This window comes from Schistocerca piceifrons, chromosome 3, assembly GCF_021461385.2.
Source record: "Schistocerca piceifrons isolate TAMUIC-IGC-003096 chromosome 3, iqSchPice1.1, whole genome shotgun sequence".
NCBI lineage: Eukaryota > Metazoa > Arthropoda > Insecta > Orthoptera > Acrididae > Schistocerca > Schistocerca piceifrons.
Genome location: NC_060140.1, coordinates 948,638,629 through 948,657,701, shown reverse-complemented (window position 1 = coordinate 948,657,701; position 19,073 = coordinate 948,638,629). Strand labels below are relative to the sequence as shown.

The following is a 19,073-nucleotide window of genomic DNA, read 5'->3' as shown; positions in this document are numbered from 1 at the left end:
ACCAAACAAGCAATAAGCCTCCTAATTCAGGCGATAGCAAGGAAATTCATTCTCACTAACCGCTTTTTCGCAATAAAGAACAGCGGTAATTGTTTATTTCCTGATGTACTTTGACGAAACGTGGGTAATTCATAGTCATACCAAGAGTGTTTGTTGGTATTTTGCGTGTAGCATAATGGTTAAGGTGTTTGGCTGCTAAGCAGAAGGTTGGGAGTTCAAACCTTGTTTGGTGCTTAATATTTTCTTTATTTAAAAACAATATCGAGGTATCTTACTTCATGAATTTTATTCGTTTGAATGTAATTTTTTGAAATTTCCAGTGGCAAATAAAATCAACCATACGGAAAGTATACGCTGTGGGCTTTTACCTCCGCAAACTCTTCAAAATTTCGTGCAATGGTTTACTACATTCAATACTGCACAATAACTGCGTTGAACATCGAAACAAAATTAAGCCATTTATGAGGGGAAGGTATCAGTCAAGAAGATGTGTAAAAATAAAATTTTTGGGCCAAACAGTTTTTGTGAAATCGAATGATAAGTGTGTCAAAGCAGTCGGAACACCGTGTGTCTGCACAGGCGAGCAGTGCAGTGATGGCAAAATCGCGCACAGCGTGGAATGCGGGGATCACGTCTCTGTAGCAGCGAAAGGGTTAATGCGGCCATGGTGGCTTTACTTCATAAACTGTGCGCTCCCCCCTAAACGTAAGTCTGAACTATACTATACTATGGCTCTGCTTCTCTTGGCGCGTGCAACTGGCAACGCAGCAATCTCCCGCGTCTGGGCGGCTATGCGCGAGCCGCTAAGATAAAAGAATTGAACCATAACAGCCGATTCGCGACAGTTCGTCTTCACACTTGTGGCTCCCAGGCCCTCTCATCTGTGCTGTGGTAGCTGTACCATCTGCCACTGCTGCCCTTACAATATGACGACCCTGGAGGACGTCTGTGCTGTGTGGATGTACAAAACCTCATCAACGGGTGTAATAACGTTCACGTGACCACAGATACCAGCATCGTTGCGCAACTGACGCAGCACACCCAACTTGTGTGGCAATTCTCCGAAAGGACCATCCCACCACTCGGAAGACCACAGTTTGATCCCTTTCAAAATCGCTCAGTAGCTTGAAGGAAGCACAGATGCGTCTCTGTGGCATTGTTGCCCGTCCACTTCACACTTTTGCACCACAGTGAACCTTCTGGCTGAGGGCATTCCCTACTAAAGGGTAGACACAGATGGCGCACTGGTAGAAACGCCACAATGCGGTCTGTTGGCGGACGACGTTGAAACCATTATCATTACATATACTGTCCCCCAGGCGGCATATGCCGTCATCGGATCGACGTTTACGTCGTCTTTTCTGTAGTAATAAATTTATTTCTGGTAGTGTACTTTCTACCAAAATGAAAAAAAATGCTCCTATCATATCACAAAAAGGAGAATATGTCCTAGGAAGAGTTAGAGATGCAAAAGAAGGCTTATCTTCTTTACGAGTTAATCCTACTTGCCCAACGAAATCATCTCTTTTTCTTTATATCTTTGAGTAAACAACTAGCTGTCAAACTTGAATTCCTACATTTGTCACATAGTAAAAAACGTATTATAATAAACATGAAACAGCAAGTTATCGAACCACTTTAAAACGTTGTCGAAAATAATTTTACCAGCAACTACAGACAGCAATAATGATTTACTCAGAGTTGACAATTGACCATCTGAAATGTCAGGACGTGTACTGATGAAAAAATAAAGCCGAAATAAGCTTACATATTAAAATAAAATTTCAACCACCATACTCTTTTCCAGTTCTCTGCAGTCATTTCTCTTAGTTGCAAGTTGTTGGCACACCTGAATCTCATAATTTATAGGTCAAAGTCCCCGATCCTCTGCCCAAAATCTAGAAAAATCGTCAGCCATTGCCAGAACAGTTTTTTTTTTTGTCTTCCGAACCATGTTACTTGGTTAGGTATCGTTAGACTGGTTCCGCTACAGTTACCTGCCTGGTATGATTGAGCATGTACAGTATATACCACTGTATCCTCAGAGTACAAACCTCACCCCCACCAAATCAGGGTCATATCCCACAGGAGTTTTTTGTTTGGTTTTTATTTTTTTGTACTTTTGATTATTTTCATTGTTTTGCTTTACACTTTTAAATTTTTTTAAATTTTATTTAATTTCTTTATTGTTTTTTTATTTTTGGCTACATTGTTAAACACATTTTATTCACATATGTATGAGATTGTAAATGCAAAAATTTGAAAAATAACCATAAATACTTAATACAGTGCACAAAATAGCAGCAAACATAAACATGATAAAAACAAGTCAAATAATTTCCGAAATTTCTGATTGTAAAGTATGTAAATAGTTCATATCACTCATATAAACTTACGAAATGACCGCATACACGGATAAACTTACTTGATAGCTTAGTACATCGCAAGCTGAATGATTCGTGCAACAAATAATAAACTACTCAAAAGCATACACCTTGCTGTTTTCTCGTATCTTAAATTTTTGTCATTGTTTATCTAAAGTATGCACTAACAAAAAATTGAGTGTTAAGAAACCGGTGCTATAAAAATTCACGTGAATAATTTTGGCGCTAAATGTTACAACAGCCAGTCCAAACTAAATGTGAGTATGACTGGCTTCAATAAGCAAGGGACTGCGGAAAAATGTGTGCAGAGCAAAATCCTATCATCTTTCCAATTCCGTGCGAAAATCGACAATCTTAAGCTTCTTTCGTCCGAAAATAAATTTTCTAGGAGATAGCATAAGAGCTTTTGATGAAAACGTAATAAGGTATTTTCTTGATTGGCGACTCCATGGAGTGTCCTGTGCACCACGACCATATAATGGGTATACTTGGAAGGAGAGACAGCATTGGTCGTATTTTTTTGTTTTATTAAACACAAAATCGCTGTAAGCTTGTTGACACCAGTGCCTACCAATTTAAATTATATAATACAGCACTGAAGATGGTCACTAAGTGACCGAAATCGATTTTGCGTTTAATAAAACAAAAAAAAAAAATGCAACCATTGCTGTCTCTCCTTCTAAAGTATTTTCTATTGGTTAGAAACGAGGTGAACTTTTTCTGACAGTAATTTTTATAGCAATTTTTGGGTTAGTTTAATTTTATGTGTTGTCATTGATAGAGCTTTAAATTCTCAATCAAATAGTACATAATTTTGTACAGGGCTAGAGGTAATTCTCATTTGGTACATGCATTGTTTTCTTGTTCAGTTGCTTGTTTCAATCGAATGAAACAACCAAATGAAACTAGTCTCTGTGGCCGTATCAGCTACATCATTGTTTTCACTCACTCTCCATGCTTGAGTCGTTTCACTTAATATGAGACAACCGACAGACACAAATCTCTGATGGTTACCTCAGTCATATTTATGTTCTTACTCAGTGTCTGAGTTTGAGAGGTTTCATTTGCATACTTATTCAGTCTTCTCGGTTACAGATGAATCATGACTAGTTTCGCCAATCTCTTTGGAGAAAAATAAGGCACCTTATTTGAAGGAAAGCTGAATGACAAGTATATTTCTAAAAACGAAGTATTTTGAAAAGTAAGGTATTTATTGATTGGCATTAAATATGGATTTTTGGTTGGTTTTGGATGGTTAGTGACTGACAGTACATGGTAAATTTACGTTGAATGAATTGAACAATCACTTTTTTATTTACATTTATTGAAACTTTGTCTCTCTGTTTCCGCTGGTTTGCACCGATGACCAATCACCCTTTTTCGGTAAATGCTAAGGTGATGTGAACGTAAAGTACGTAAGATAAAAATTTTTAAATTGATGTAATCCCTTGCTTTCGAAACATATACTGTCACTTGCTGGAAGCCTGTTTTTGCGAGAAATACTTCTTAATTTTCTTTGAATTGCTTTAATTAATACAGATTCAGGGTATGAATCCTGTGCAAATACTTTAAATCGATTGTGTTTGCCTCAAGGATCATTTTCTATCCAGTAATATGGTTTATTCCATCCTTACGCCATTGAGAATTTCGCAATTGTGATCCAAACACAATGTTCACTATTAAGTAAACGCCTCTTCGTAAATATGCATCAAAGCCGAACTAATAGTTACTTAACGGCACTCAATAAAAGTCAAACATCGGAATGGCAATAACGGTGACGACCAGACTGTAGCCAACAATAAACGTTTAACACTGGCCAAAAGATGGAATATTCGCACTCAAAACGGAATGCATTGTTTTCCAATAATAGACTGAATCGATTCCTTTTATTCAGTTGTTCCTATCACTGCTTCATCATGATGTGAACATGCATTTTGTTACTGAGGGATATCTACTCAGTCTTTCGGAGTTACAAAGACTGAAGTGCGTAGGTACAATGAAAATTGTCAGTGAATGAGTATATATATATATATATATATATATATATATATATATATATATATATATATATATATATGTGTGTGTGTGTGTGTGTGTGTGTGTGTGTGTGTCTAATGATGAGGTATGAACAAATAACGGAACATTAGTTTCCGTATTGAGCTTACTTTTTTTCGACTATGAACATAATAAAGGAATTTTACACAATGGATAAATTATTCTTAAGCTCGAAATGTAAAGGTTTAAATGTCAGAACATATAAATGAAGTTTTCACTGTGTTTTCTCTATGTACTAAGGTGACACATCTAATATTGGTGTAAAACTGATGAGTGGACAAATGTTCCACTACTACTACTACAACTACTACTGTTATTAGTACTTACAGGTGTTTTTTGTGGCAGTTGGTTCCCCGAGTCTCCACGCTGGCTGGCGTGCAGGGGTCGCGAGCAGGAGGCGCTGGCCGTTGTGCGTCGCATAGCAGCCACCAACGGCTCCACGGTGCCCCCGTTCGCCCTGCAGGTGATCCAGACCGTGGGCAAGAGCAAGACAGACAGGAGGGGCTTCCTCGGCATCTTCTCCAGCTTTAACCTCGTCAGGAACACAACACTCCTCATCATTGCCAGGTGACTCACAGAATAACTTTAAGTCGCGTCTTTGTTCTAGTAGAACCTAGGAGCTTAAGGCTGGCACACGTTGTCTGCAGTCTCTCCAATTTCCTGTTTCAAGAGAAGCACTATAGTGTCATGAAACACACGAAACCTTCCTAATTTCCTTGCAATCTACTCAGGGTCAAAGATGACCAAAACTATGTTGTGTCACAGGATGACAACTTCTAACTTCAGTGCTGCACATGTGGTGGTGGAATGCAGAGGCGGGGCAAGCTTACATGTATAAGAGGCGTGTGATGTGAACAGCGAAGACGTTAATTTGGAATGCAATGGTGTTAGTTACCATAATGATCACCTATAATAATCAATACAGCTGATTGCTTTTCAAATAAATGCAGTAAAAACTTTCATTGCTCGCAACAACTATTTTTCACTACCAGAGTTATGTAGACATGTGCACATAATATCGCCTACAATTTAAAATTCTAAAGCTATTTTCACTACATGAGAGCCAGCATATTATTATCATAAAAACTGAATTTCAATTAAAATCACTTTTAATTTGAACTGATTGTCTGCAGTAGTTGTGCAATACTGTATGAGCAACTATCGTCTGTCTTTTATTACAGTAATCACTCGGTTGAAAATAAACTGTAAATTTAATTAAAGTTCTCTCCTTCTGACTGTTACTTTCACTTATGACCTTTTATGGTGAAAGGAAGAACCCTGGTAACGGTTAATGACATCTACATCTACATCTAAATCTACATGGTTACTCTGCAATTCACACTTAAGTGCCTGGCAGAGGGTTCATCGAACCATTTTCATACTACTTCTCTACCATTCCACTCTCGAATGGCGAGTGGGAAAAGGAACACCTAAATCTTTCCGTTCGAGCTCTGATTTCACTTATTTTGTTATGATGATCATTTCTCCCTACGTAGGTAGGTGTCAACACAATATTTTCGCATTCGGAAGAGAAAGTTTGTGATCGAAATTTCGTAAATAGATCTCGCCGCAAAGAAAACCGCCTTTGTACTAGTGACTGCCACCCCAACTGGCATATCATATCAGTGACACTCTCACCCCTATTGCACGATAACACGAAACAGGCTGCCCTTCTTTGCACTTTTTCCATGTCCTCCGCCAATCCTACCTCGTAAGGATCCCATACCACGCAGGTATATTCCAGCAGAGGACGGACAAGTGTAATGTAGGCTGTCTCTCTAGTGGCTTTGTCGCATCTTCTAAGTGTTCTGCCAACAAAACGTAGTCTTTGTTTCGCCTTCCCCACAATATTATCTATGTGCTCTTTCCAATTTAAGTTGCTCGTAATTGTCATTCCTAGGTATTTAGTCGTATTGACAGCCCTTAGATTTGTGTGATTTATCGTATGTCCAAAATTTATCGGATTTCTTTTAGTACCCATGTGGATGACCCCGCACTTTTCTTTGTTTAGTGCCAATTGTCACTTTTCGCCAATGGCCACTCAGGTCAATGAAGTTTCTCTCCACAAGTTCGTTCTTTGACTGAACATAGTATAATGTTCCAAAAAGTTACTAAGACGCTAGCATGCCTGTTACACAGCTACAAACCACTGCTGGATCTCACTCTGCGATGCGTTGCTTGTGGTGCGAAATAGTGATTGTTATGAGGTCCATTATTGGCAACAGGCTCTTCTTGAGTATCGAGCAGTTGGAATAAATTAGGCCCACACAATGTTCCTCATTACTTCCAAAATCTTTTTGTGACCATATACTGTGCCCACATACCTGCTCGCCCACGTATAATTTGCCCTGCCACATTTTACAACACCATTATCGATGCAAAACACTCTGGCAATTGCACCTCAACACATACATCTGTTGTGCACTATAGATGTTTCGCAACTACTTCTCTCCCTTCACATCTGCGACTGCGTGCACTCGCGCCAACGATTTTAGTTTTAAACAAAATTTTACACAAAAGATATTCTGTGTGCTTTATACAATAAAAACTTCCCTGACATGGCCAACGTATTTACAATGATTTGACATGAATAATTCTTGTTGTTGTTGTGGTCTTCAGTCCTGAGATTGGTTTGATGCAGCTCTCCATGCTACTCTATCCTGTGCAAGCTTCTTCATCTCCCAGTACCTACTGCAGCCTACATCCTTCTGAATCTGCTTAGTGTATTCATCTCTTGGTCTCTGTCTACGATTTTTACCCTCCACGCTGCCCTCCAATACTAAATTGGTGATCCCTCGATGTCTCAGAACATGTCCTACCAGCCGATCGCTTCTTCTAGTCAAGTTGTGCCACAAACTCCTCTTCTCCCCAATTCTATTCGATACCTCCTCATTAGTTATGTGATCTACCCATCTAATCTTCAGCATTCTTCTGTAGCACCACATTTCGAAAGCTTCTATTCTCTTCTTGTCCAAACTATTTATTGTCCATGTTTCACTTCCATACATGGCTACACTCCATACAAATACTTTCAGAAACGACTTCCTGACGTTTAAATCTATACTCGATGTTAACAAATTTCTCTTCTTCAGAAACGCTTTCCTTGCCAGTGCCTCTCTACTTCGACCATCATCAGTTATTTTGCTCCCCAAATAGCAAAACTCCTTTACTACTTTAAGTGTCTCATTTCCTAGTCTAATTCCCTCAGCATCACCCGACTTAACCTCGTTTTGCTTTTGTTGATGTTCATCTTATATCGTCCTTTCAAGACACTGTCCATTCCGTTCAACTGCTCTTCCAAGTCCTTTGCTGTCTCTGACAGAATTACAATGTCATCGACGAACCTCAAAGTTTTTATTTCTTCTCCATAGATTTTAATACCTACTCCGAACTTTTCTTTTGTTTTCTTTATTGCTTGCTCAATATACAGGTTGAATAACATCGGGGATAGGCTTCAACCCTGCCTCACTCCCTTCCCAACCACTGCTTCCCTTTCATACCCCTCGACTCTTATAACTGCCATCTGGTTTCTGAACAAATTGTAAATATCGTTTCGCTCTCTGTATTTTACCCCTGCCACCTTCAGAATTGGAAAGAGAGTATTCCAATCAACATTGTCAAAAGCTTTCTCTAATTCTTACTTGTCCTATTAAAATACATTACATTTTCATAAACACTAATTACTAACAAAATTCATCAAGACATGTATTTACAAAAACGGTAATGAACTCGAGAAATCAAGGAGCTGAAATGTACGTGAGGTAACAGGTTGTAGTGTTACAAGCACTCCTAACAGAACCCGTTAGACAGGCTGGCACGCATCTCCCACGGTCCGTGGTGACTGACAGAAAATGTGCAGCCGCTCAACGTCTGTTTCAATGTTCACTAGTGATCTACCACGACGCCATTTTGCTACCGGGATTCCGTGGTCGTCCATCCATCCGTGACTCCAGACGTGTAGCATCACCTGTATCGCGACACTCCTTCCGGCCATCTTTGGCGCCATTGTTACCTAAAGAAGGGAAACACCTATCACCCTCCTACCTCCTTTACGCCAGTCTGTTTCTCGATCTTAGTGAATACACTGAAGTGGGAGTGTCCCGCTCACCTTGTAACGCCAGTTCCCCTTCTTACTCTTCCCATCTCACCGTCCTCCAGTTAGAGACCGACACCTGTACAGGTGGTAAAGAATGTGGCGCGCCCTGAAGGAATCGAATACGACCAATGTGGACGATTGTGGTGCGCAGCCGGCCGGAGTGGCCGAGCCGTTAAAGACCGCTACGGTCGCAGGTTCGAATCCTGCATCGGGCATGGATGTGTGTGATGTCCTTAGGGTAGTTAGGTTTAAGTAGTTCTAAGTTCTAGGGGACTGATGACCACAGGAATTGAGTCTCATAGTGCTCAGAGCCATTTGAACCATTTTTTTGATTGTGGTGCGAGTAGGGAGCTGGAACTCTTCCTTGGTGCTGGCCCTTGAAATGGGCCTAAATTTCTTTTTCGTTTTCCTGTCCGGGATGTAAGAGATAGTCAACATCGTCCAGTGTCCTACACGGTACTTGGGTAACTTGGTATTTCGTTCTACCAAACACTCCTCCTCTTTTAGGTCCCTCAAATGTACCTTTTCCACTTGCGCCACAGTGTTGGTAGGGTCTCCACAAAATTACGCACTGATGCTCCGTTTTTATCTCCAATGGTTTGCTCAAATGGTGATGGCATCTGGCAGTTGTACACTATCTCGTATGTTGAGAACTTCGTGTGCCTTCAAAGTGTGTGCTGTCCCTATGTAAGGTACCAGAGTACCCCCAGTAGTTATGATGACGTGATTACTCAGCATTTTTTCTATTGTTCACGTACTGCAACACGTGTTGTCTGTGTGTCCACCACCAGTACTGTTGGGCTTATGCCACATTGTCGTTCTACAGGCTCAGTGCCCGGTCAACACATTATCATGTGCCTCTTTTATCATTTCACCGCGTGACTGGTAACACAATACAAGGTCCGAGACTGATATCTTTATGTATGACCCTCCATGCCCAAGGTACTGTGATTGTGTTACGAATACTTGGCTATCTACATCAATAACTTGCACATTATGCCATTCTGCAAAAGTGATACTCGCACATTGTACCATACATATTTTCCGACTCAGGCGATTGGAATTTTCATGGGCCTTAACAGGTCGATGAGTCACCTCAAAATCAAACTATAACTCGTGTGATTAGTATTTCATTAACTGTCACTCCTTTGCCGACTTTCAGGTAAGTAATTTCTTACCTCCAGAGAAAATTCTCCTGTCGCCATGACAGTGGCAGCTTTGGACTTCTCATCGTACTGTGTGTGTTTATGGAAAACGTGCTGTAGTACTCGGAGAGGCAGCACCGTTATGGGTAACAAACAGTTAAGGGAATTTTAACTTAACTTAGATATATTCTTCAACACAAATTAAATTTGAGGCAGTATTTCCACTTGGGAGCCACTAAACCACTATGCTGCGTAGTCAATGAAAATAACCCTGTTGCACACCGGAAAATATTTGAACTGAAAAAGTATTAAAGTTCTATTCCTTCAGCCTGTAGCATTTTGAAATGGAAGAAAAGATGACAGCAGACAAAGATGCCTACCATGCTTTTGTAGGAAACAAAGAACAGGTTCGTATTTGAAATGCACTCGAGGGAAATCAACTTACAGAGGCAACTAAGTAGCCATGATATTCTTGAGATTCATTGATAGGAGCTGCATAAACAGTAACGCTTACCAGTTTTGCGACAGAAACTCGTAGCGTCGACGCCGGGTGTGTGTGGATTATCTCTGACGAACGTCTATACCACAGTCTCATGGTATGACAGAATTCATAGCAATGCTGAACTGTACAAGTCTGACAGACAAGGTAATGGAGGTTAGAGCAAGCTGTTCGTAGCATGGCTGTACTATGTTACGCCAGTGTTCATATTAATAAAGAACTAATAAGCCACGATAAACGGACGAGAAAGGAATGGGATTAGACTGAGCAACGAATGAGAGGGAGCACATGTCTTCATCCATTTTATAACCTTGGTAGTGTGCCTCCATACCTAAAAGCACCCCAGCAGCTCTTTTACTCACACGATGTGTTGAGTGCTATTGGCAAGGGATTTCAAGTTGATTCCGTATTTCTAGATTTCCAGAAGGCTTTTGAAACAGTAGCTCACATGCGGCTTGTAATGAAACTGCGTGCTTATGGAATATCGTCTCAGTTATGTGCCTGGATTCGTGATTTCCTGTCCGAGAGGTCAAAGTTAGTAATAACTGACGGAAATTCATCGAGTAAAACAGAAGTGATTTCTGGCATTCCCCGAGGTAGTGTTATAGGTCCTCCGAGCAGCCCTCTTAGGTTGTTTGCAGATGATGCTGTCGTTTATCGTCTGGTAAAGCCATCAGAAGATCAAATCACATTTCAAAACGATTTAGATCTGTATGGTGCGAAAATTACCGACTGACCTTAAATAATGAAAAGTATGAGGTCATCCACACGAGTGGTAAAATTAATCTGTTAAACTTGGGTTCCACAATAAATTAATCAACTCTGAAGGCCGTAAATTCAACTAAATACCTGAGAATTACAATTACGAACAACTTAAACTGGAAATAACAGATGGAAAATGTCGGGTGAAGACGAACCAAAGACTATGCTTTATTGCAAAACACTTAGAAGATGCAAAAGGTCCACTAAAGAGACTGCCTACTCTACGCTTGTAGGCCCTGTTGTGAAGTACTGCTGCAGATGGAATTAACGGAGTATGTCGAGAAAGTTCAAGGAAGAGTAGCACGTTTCTTATTATCGAGAAATATGGGAGAGAATGTTAGGGACGTAATACAGTAATTCGGATTGACATCATTAAAATAAAGACGTTTCTCTTTGCAGCGGGGTCTTCTCAAGAAATTTCAATCACCAACTTTCTCATCTGAATGCGAAAATAGTTCGTTGACGCCAACCTACAGGGGAGAAACGATCATCATAGTAAAATAAGGTAAATCAGAGCTCACACGGAAAGATATAGTTGTTCGTTTCTCCCACGCGCTCTTCGAGAGTGGAATAATAGAGAATTATTGTAAAGGTGGTTCGCTGAACTCTCTGCCGGGCACTTAAGTGTGATTTAGAGAGTGTGCATGTAGATGTAGAACCCTGCAGATATACACGACTAGATGTTACGCCCCATTCACTTCCTGACTTGACTCACAACCTAGCACATGGCAGCTCGCACCACATGACTCAACAGACTCCTTTTCATAATCGGTTGCTGACAACTACTTCAATCGACGCTATGCATCTTTGATATTGTGATTCTTCAATTTCTCCAGGCGTATTTTATGACGAAATAAATCTCGGATGAACAGCCTGGTATGAGTGTGCATAGGAGGCGCCTGACGGAGGAGCGGGAGAGAGACTGCCCTATATACAGGGTGAGTCACCTAATGTTACCGCTGGATGTATTTCGTAAACCACATCAAATACTGACGAATCGATTCCACAGACCGAACGTGAGGAGAGGGCCTAGTGTAATTGGTTAATACAAACCATAAGAAAATGCACGGAAGTATGTTTTTAACACAAACCTACGTTTTTTTTAAATGGAACCCCGTTAGTTTTGCTAGCACATCTTAATATATAAACAAATACGTAATCAGTGCCATTCGTTGCATTGTAAAAGTTAATTACATCCGGAGATATTGTAACCTAAAGTTGACGCTTGTGTACCACTCCTCCGCTGTTCGATCGTGTGTATGGGAGAGCACCGAATTACGTAGGGATCCAAAGGGAACGGTGATGGACCTTAGGTACAGAAGAGACTGGAACAGCACATTACGTCCACATGCTAACACCTTTTTATTGGTCTTTTTCACTGACGCACATGTACATTACCATGAGGGGTGAGGTACACGTACACACGTGGTTTCCGTTTTCAATTACGGAGTGGAATAGAGTGTGTCCCGACATGTCAGGCCAATAGATGTTCAATGTGGTGGCCATCATTTGCTGCACACAGTTGCAATCTCTGGCGTAATGAATGTCGTACACGTCGCAGTACATCTGGTGTAATGTCGCCGCAGGCTTCCACAATACGTTGTTTCATATCCTCTCGGGTTGTAGGCACATCACGGTACACATTCTCCTTTAACGTATCCCACAGAAAGAAGTCCAGAGGTGTAAGATCAGGAGAACGGGCTGGCCAGTTTATGCGTCCTCCACGTCCTATGAAACGCCCGTCGAACATCCTGTCAAGGGTCAGCCTAATGTTAATTGCGGAATGTGCAGGTGCACCATGATGCTGATACCACATACGTCGACGCGTTTCCAGTGGGACATTTTCGAGCAACGTTGGCAGATCATTCTGTAGAAACTCGATGTATGTTGCAGCTGTTTGGGCCCCTGCAATGAAGTGTTTGTTACAACACGCAACTGAACGTCGGACGTTTCAACCGTCAACTTTAGGTTACAATATCTCCGGATGTAATTAACATTTTACAATGCAACAAACGGCACTGATTACGTATTTGTTTATATGTTCAGATGTGCTAACAAAACTAACGGGGTTCCATTTAAAGAAACGTAGGTTTGTGTTGAAAAACATACTTCCGTGCATTTTTGTATGCTTTGTATTAAACAATTACACTAGCCCTTCTCCTCACGTTCTATCTGTGGAATCGGTTCGTCAGTATTTGAAGTGATTTACGAAATATATCCAGCGGTAACGTTAGGTGACTCACCCTGAATACCTGGCGCCGGCCCACCGCCGGTCAGTACATCAGCGCACCTGATGATGGCAACGTCGTCGATTGCCGAAATATTGTGTCCTATGCAAACTCATACCAGGCTGTTCACCCGAGATTTATTTCGTCATCTTTCATCTTGTTCGGCAAAATTTTTCCCTAACCTACCAAAAGGCGTGCAAGAGGAACGACAGCAGCCCTGTCCAGTTTCCTGACAAAGAATCCACATTGTCCATAAAATTATGTATCTAGTGACATAGCTCCTGGGTTGACACGATTATTATTTCAAAAGTTGATGAAATTAATTGATAGATAAATGGCATCAAACGATTTCCTCGGCAATTAGAGAACACCGAAGGCTTGCGTAATCAGGGGATTGTCCTCTCGGGCGGGAGGAGTATTTTTCCGAACCCCAGATTAATTATTCTTGATATTTCGCAAGACGGCGAAAATCCACAAAGACTGACCAAACCGTTGTTCTGAAATTTGTGCCACATATACTTTGCAAAAGAGGGACAATAGACCATCCGAGGCGTCTCACTTTTCTCAAAATTGTCCAGTAACTCCAGTAACCTCTGAGCTACGAGGCTGTGCTTCGCTGTTCGGAACGTAACTGCCACCTTAGTTAGGCCTACTGCGGGATCTGCTTTCCGCTGACCTTGGTGTAGCACCCAAGTTAACAAAAATTATTAGATTGGTGCTTACCATCTCAATCAGCTGCAGTTCTATTAGACTGGTGCATAAGCTCACATTTTTCTTTTCTTTTTTTTGCGTATCGGTAGTCTCGTTGATGCAGTTCACTGTTCCTATTTGAGTTTACATATTATGACTTTGCCATTTGGAGATAGTGAGTGGTGCTCTGCACGCTAGAAAATGGAGTGCCAAGTGGAGAAATGGCAACATTTTCCACATAGTCTGTAACCTCCGGCTCACTTATCGACCTTAATGACAGTAAAATTTAAACCGCGTGTACCTAATGGAAATTTGGGAAAAGCAATCGTCACCGAAGTTAATCTGTCGGTAAAGAGGGAGCAAAGGGTTACATCTAAATGAAAGGAAAAATGCAAATGAAACTGATGAAAATTAATTTTGAAAAAGTGTAAAGTTAATAAAGAAAGTAAATGTGCGGTCGTTACGTTAAAAATTAACTGGCGTTAATTAGATACTTGAGATTTGGGGAAAATTACGGTCGCCAGTCCTATGGACAACTACTATAATAACTGAAAATGAAAGATTAATGCACATATAATTAGCACTAAAAGTGTGGCAACTGAAGTTTGACACGTGTTGTGTGAAAACTGAATGTTTGTCAGAAGTAATAAATTTTGCTACACTCTGACTTAATTTAGCAGAAGAATTAATAAAACCGGGAAATTGAAAGTTAATTTAGTGACTGAAATTAATAGTGATCTTTGTTTTTGAAGCACTATGAACTTCAATAAAATGAGGTTAGTCTTCGGCTACCTCAACAATCATTTCAAAAGCTACTTGAATCTATGCAATTTAGAAATAAGAGATTTAATTTTGAACTTGAATTAAATGATTCTGAACAATTAACAATAGTAAAATTTAGTATGTACCAAGCTGAGCTGCAGTCACAGGTAAGCTAAAATATGGTAACAAAACTCGCACTCTTAATTTGTGCTTGTGTAATCTAAATATTGTAGCCAGCTATGAATACTTTAACTGAACTTTGAAATTAAAGCAGTGAAATGGAATCATATTACTTTAATGCTGGCGTTTGAATTTCAACGACACTCGGGTTCATTCCGGAAAGGGAAGGGACCCTGCTTGGTAATGCAACTGGGACAATGAGCAACAAAGCTTCATGCTAAGTTGCTGTAATTTTGAGAATGGAACAATTTTAAAAGCTGAGGTCTGCCATACAGTTCTAAAACTTTACGTGCTTCCAGTCTTCCTTGTTGGTTGGTTGAAGGTTTGAAGCCGTCGATCGAGGAGGTGGCGACAGTCACTCATTGTCAGCCGTCGCTGTTGCAGAAGCTGGATGTTGGCGCGCCTCCTTCTCGACACGGTCACCAGGCGAAACGGGCTCTTGATGTGCGCCAGCTAATGCTTCCCGTCCGCGCCACCGTGTCAGAAACTATCACAGCAAGTCGAACGCAATTACATGCTGCCAAACCCCGAAAGCGCGGCAACTCGCGGGAGCGTCACACAACACACCTGCTCCACTGCACCACCCCAGCCAGACTCCCTCTTGCTCTGTCCGCGCTCCACGCGGCAGAGTTAACACTACCAAAGATCCTAAACACTTTGGTTCTCCACACGACCTATCGATGTAGTCGTTCGATAGCATAGTTTTCCCTAGGCAGACCCAGCATAAAAATACAAATAATATTTACAAAACAAACCAATTATACATCGACATAAATGCATATATATATACAAATAGTAAAACAATTACAATATACAAAGACAGAGAAACGTCATATCTTCAGGTAACAAAATAAGGAAAAAAATTTATAGTACAATAGATGGAAATAGGAGGATATGCATTTCTGGCATTACAAGTCTGCCTGAATTCGATAGAGGGTGACAGCAGCGGAGGCAACCAGAACCATTTGTTCCGTCAGTGGGGACAATACCACTGGATAGAGTACGGTAATGAAATGGTTTTCTCGTTTTAAGCAGGATCTTTTTCATCTTTTTCACATTATCCACGTTTAGGAAGACATGCGGGGTTTGATGAAAATCGTTTAAATGCATTCAATACCCCACGTCGGTGTACTCGAGAACTGGCAAATGCTATGAATTGTGATCTCCTCCATTGTGCGACATTTGCAATCGGATGTATGGGTAACGAATGAATGTTTCAAGCTAAAATCACAACAATCAACGGGTGGGCCGTATGTGGATATCTGCTTGCTCGTCATTTACTGGCTCGTGAACAACAACGGCCTTCCCTACCCTGTATCGTTACTGATGAGAAATGTTGTCTTTATGCTAACATGGGGAAAAGAAAGGATTGTTTGAGACCAGACAAAGCAGCAGCGGCCCTTTCGAAGACCTGCACGCATCCACAAAAGGTGAGGTTACACAGCCGGTGGAATAGCGATGGTGTAGTGTACTACGAATTGCTTCCCCACCGCATAACCATTACTGCTCACATTTACTGTCAACAGCTGAGATGTGCTGCAGACGCAATCCAAAAACGATGACCAGGAAGATTGCGCGAAGCAATGTTACTCCACGATGAGGCCTGTCCGCATTCCGCTAGACTGACAAAAACACTATACAGGAGATGGATTGAGAAGTCACTCCATGTCCACGTTATTTACGTGATCTTGCACCCTCAGATTTTCACCTGTCAGCTTTCTACCCAGAAACGCTCAAGGAACTTCATTTAGCAATGAAAATTCGCTCCGGACATGGCTCAATGGGTACTTCACCTCAAAACCACGTGATTTCTACAGACGCTGAATCGAGAAGTTACCCCAGCGTTTGCAGACTGTTGTTAACTAGTGAAGGAGAACATCCTCATATTATTGGTAACTAAAATCTCTGTTATATGTATCTCTTGTGTTTATTAAACTCATGGAAAGACACTTCGAAGTTGTGCACCATTGCAGTAGATTGGAGCAGGTCGTTATTCTCACTAACAAGGGTGTTTCCTACATTTTCATCTCTGCGCACGTGCTTCTTGTGCTTCGTAGCAGCTATGGAACGTACAGCACATGTTGGTGAGCTTTGATCAGTAATATTGTCAGAAGTATTTCGGTTGTTGTTATCATAATGATGCTACTGTTAGCATCCCAATTGGTAGGCATGATAACGCTAAGTAAAATTTCGCTATAGGTAATTTTTTACTGCGCCTGCCTGGGATTCAGACATCTCAGTTCTCTCGGCTACTTATCATTTTAACATAACTCTGAGTGCACTCTATCTAAACAGGGGCTGAAGGACTTACTCGTTTTAATCACTTGCTTTATTGACCTGGAGCCAGATATTTACATGCCAGGTTTGATATGATTATTTTCTAACAGGCTAACTCGGATTTCAGTGTGGTTTTTGAACATTTTATTTAAATTTTTAAGTGATCTGTATGTTTTCTGGTTAGTATAACTCCCCTGTTACCTCCTACAAATGTTCTTTTTAGCTATGAGAAACCTCTGGTAGATGAAATCGGGCCCTTTGTCGGCCACGGTCAAGGCAGAAGCAGTTTATCAGGTGAGACTATGTGTTCTACCTGACTGGGAAACAGCTGACAGACAGCTTCAATAATTCCTCAGTCTTATCTCATTGTTCAATTATCAAAAACGTCAGCAACTACTCCAGTGACCAATAATACTTCACCCGTTTTTTTAATGGATGAGTGAATATTTGTGCTACTGCCGAAAATGTTGGTGCAAACCTGTGGTAATAATTCGCCAAGTCCATGAAGTGAGGGTTTTTGCGGTGCGCGTCTGTCATTTAAATGTATAGCTGCTTTCCTAGCAGAATTGAAATACGTTCCATACTCATCAATGGTTTAAATAACGTTGCTGAATTTTGAATAGTTTATTGTTTTTCTCTGGTTTTGATGTACTTTGATTGTGACAGTATGCCAGTGTAGTTCAAGTGCTAAAGACAATCATGTGCTTGCTTTCTTCCAAATAATAACAACTACAAACGATCTAATAATTTGTTTGGTAAAACCAACTAACTGAATGGCCGTTGCTACTAGAAGCAGAGATGCAGAAAGTGAACAACTAGAAAAAATTACATATGTGCACATAAATGTCCACAGAGCACTGCTGGGGCAGTGGATAAATAGACTTTACTGTCGTTACTTCGTTATATTAAGCACTTAAGTTGTCTGTGGGTGCTTTACACCTACCTTCGCCGTTTAAGAAAGCCTGAAAACTGTTTTTGCGTTCAGTCAGAAAGCATACTGATCATAATTTCCAGTCTGCAAGGTCACACAACTCTTCGAGCTCACCGAAAGAAAACAAGTTCCTTCTTGCAATTTACTCAGCAGGATCAGACACTATGACTACAAATAAAAGTTTTGCGTTCTAACTGATTGGTATGTTCTTTAAAACTTCACACGCACAAAATATAATAACATCACTAGTAATAATAAGAATATTCCTATCGGAAACAGCACTATTAACAGTTCAGAGGTTACTTCTACAGGAAGTTCCAAGTCAAACGGTGGCTCTGAGCACTATGGGACTTAACATCTATGGTCATCAGTCCCAAGTCAAATGGTCTATCGTTCTGACTTCTAATCAACAAAAGTTGATTGCTCACCTTGAAAGTGGAAAATTAATCTCGCCACATGGCACACGGTTTTGTCAACATCGTTCGTGGCACACAGACTGTTACTTCCGTGAAATCTAAGCCATCCAAGACGGTGTACGTCCTCGCTAGTTCACTTCCAAATTTTACGGAAACGCATGCAAGTCTTCCTAGCTTTGACGTCATCCGTAGCACAGGGCACGCATGCGTTTGACTGACGTGGACATGTTGATATCTCGGTGCGAAGTGTCTCTCCTCACTGCTTATCTGGCCGTAGTTATACAGGGTGTCCAACTAAATGTGTTTGCCTCTGTAAGTTACGAAGTAATAGGAGACGGAAATATTTATTGTGGTAGCTCGCCATAAGACACGTTACACTGTCTGCAGAGCTACGCACATAGTTTATTGCGTTATTATCCAAAGAGTTACAGCAAAAAGATAAATTTTTTTAAATGGAACAATAGTTGTTTCTATCATGCACTGGAATCAGTAACACCAGCTGTGTATACATCAATTTAAATTTCATTCCTATAACTTTTAGTTTAGGAGCTACAACGCTTCAAAGTTTCAGGGGCAGAAACCACACGCTGTACATAATACATGGCTGTGTGGTGGGTGATGGATGTTCTGGAGGTGGGAAGTTGATTT

General features: G+C 40.8%; 1 protein-coding gene across 1 annotated transcript in view; it reads left to right on the top strand.

Annotated features, from left to right (window-relative positions):
- LOC124789259 (solute carrier family 22 member 7-like) overlaps positions 1–19,073 on the top strand; it is a 155,098-nt gene that overhangs the window by 129,509 nt on the left and 6,516 nt on the right. The window contains exon 6 of the mRNA XM_047256556.1: positions 4,785–5,006. Coding sequence (XP_047112512.1) covers positions 4,785–5,006 — 222 coding nt within the window. The remainder of the gene's footprint in view (positions 1–4,784; positions 5,007–19,073) is intronic.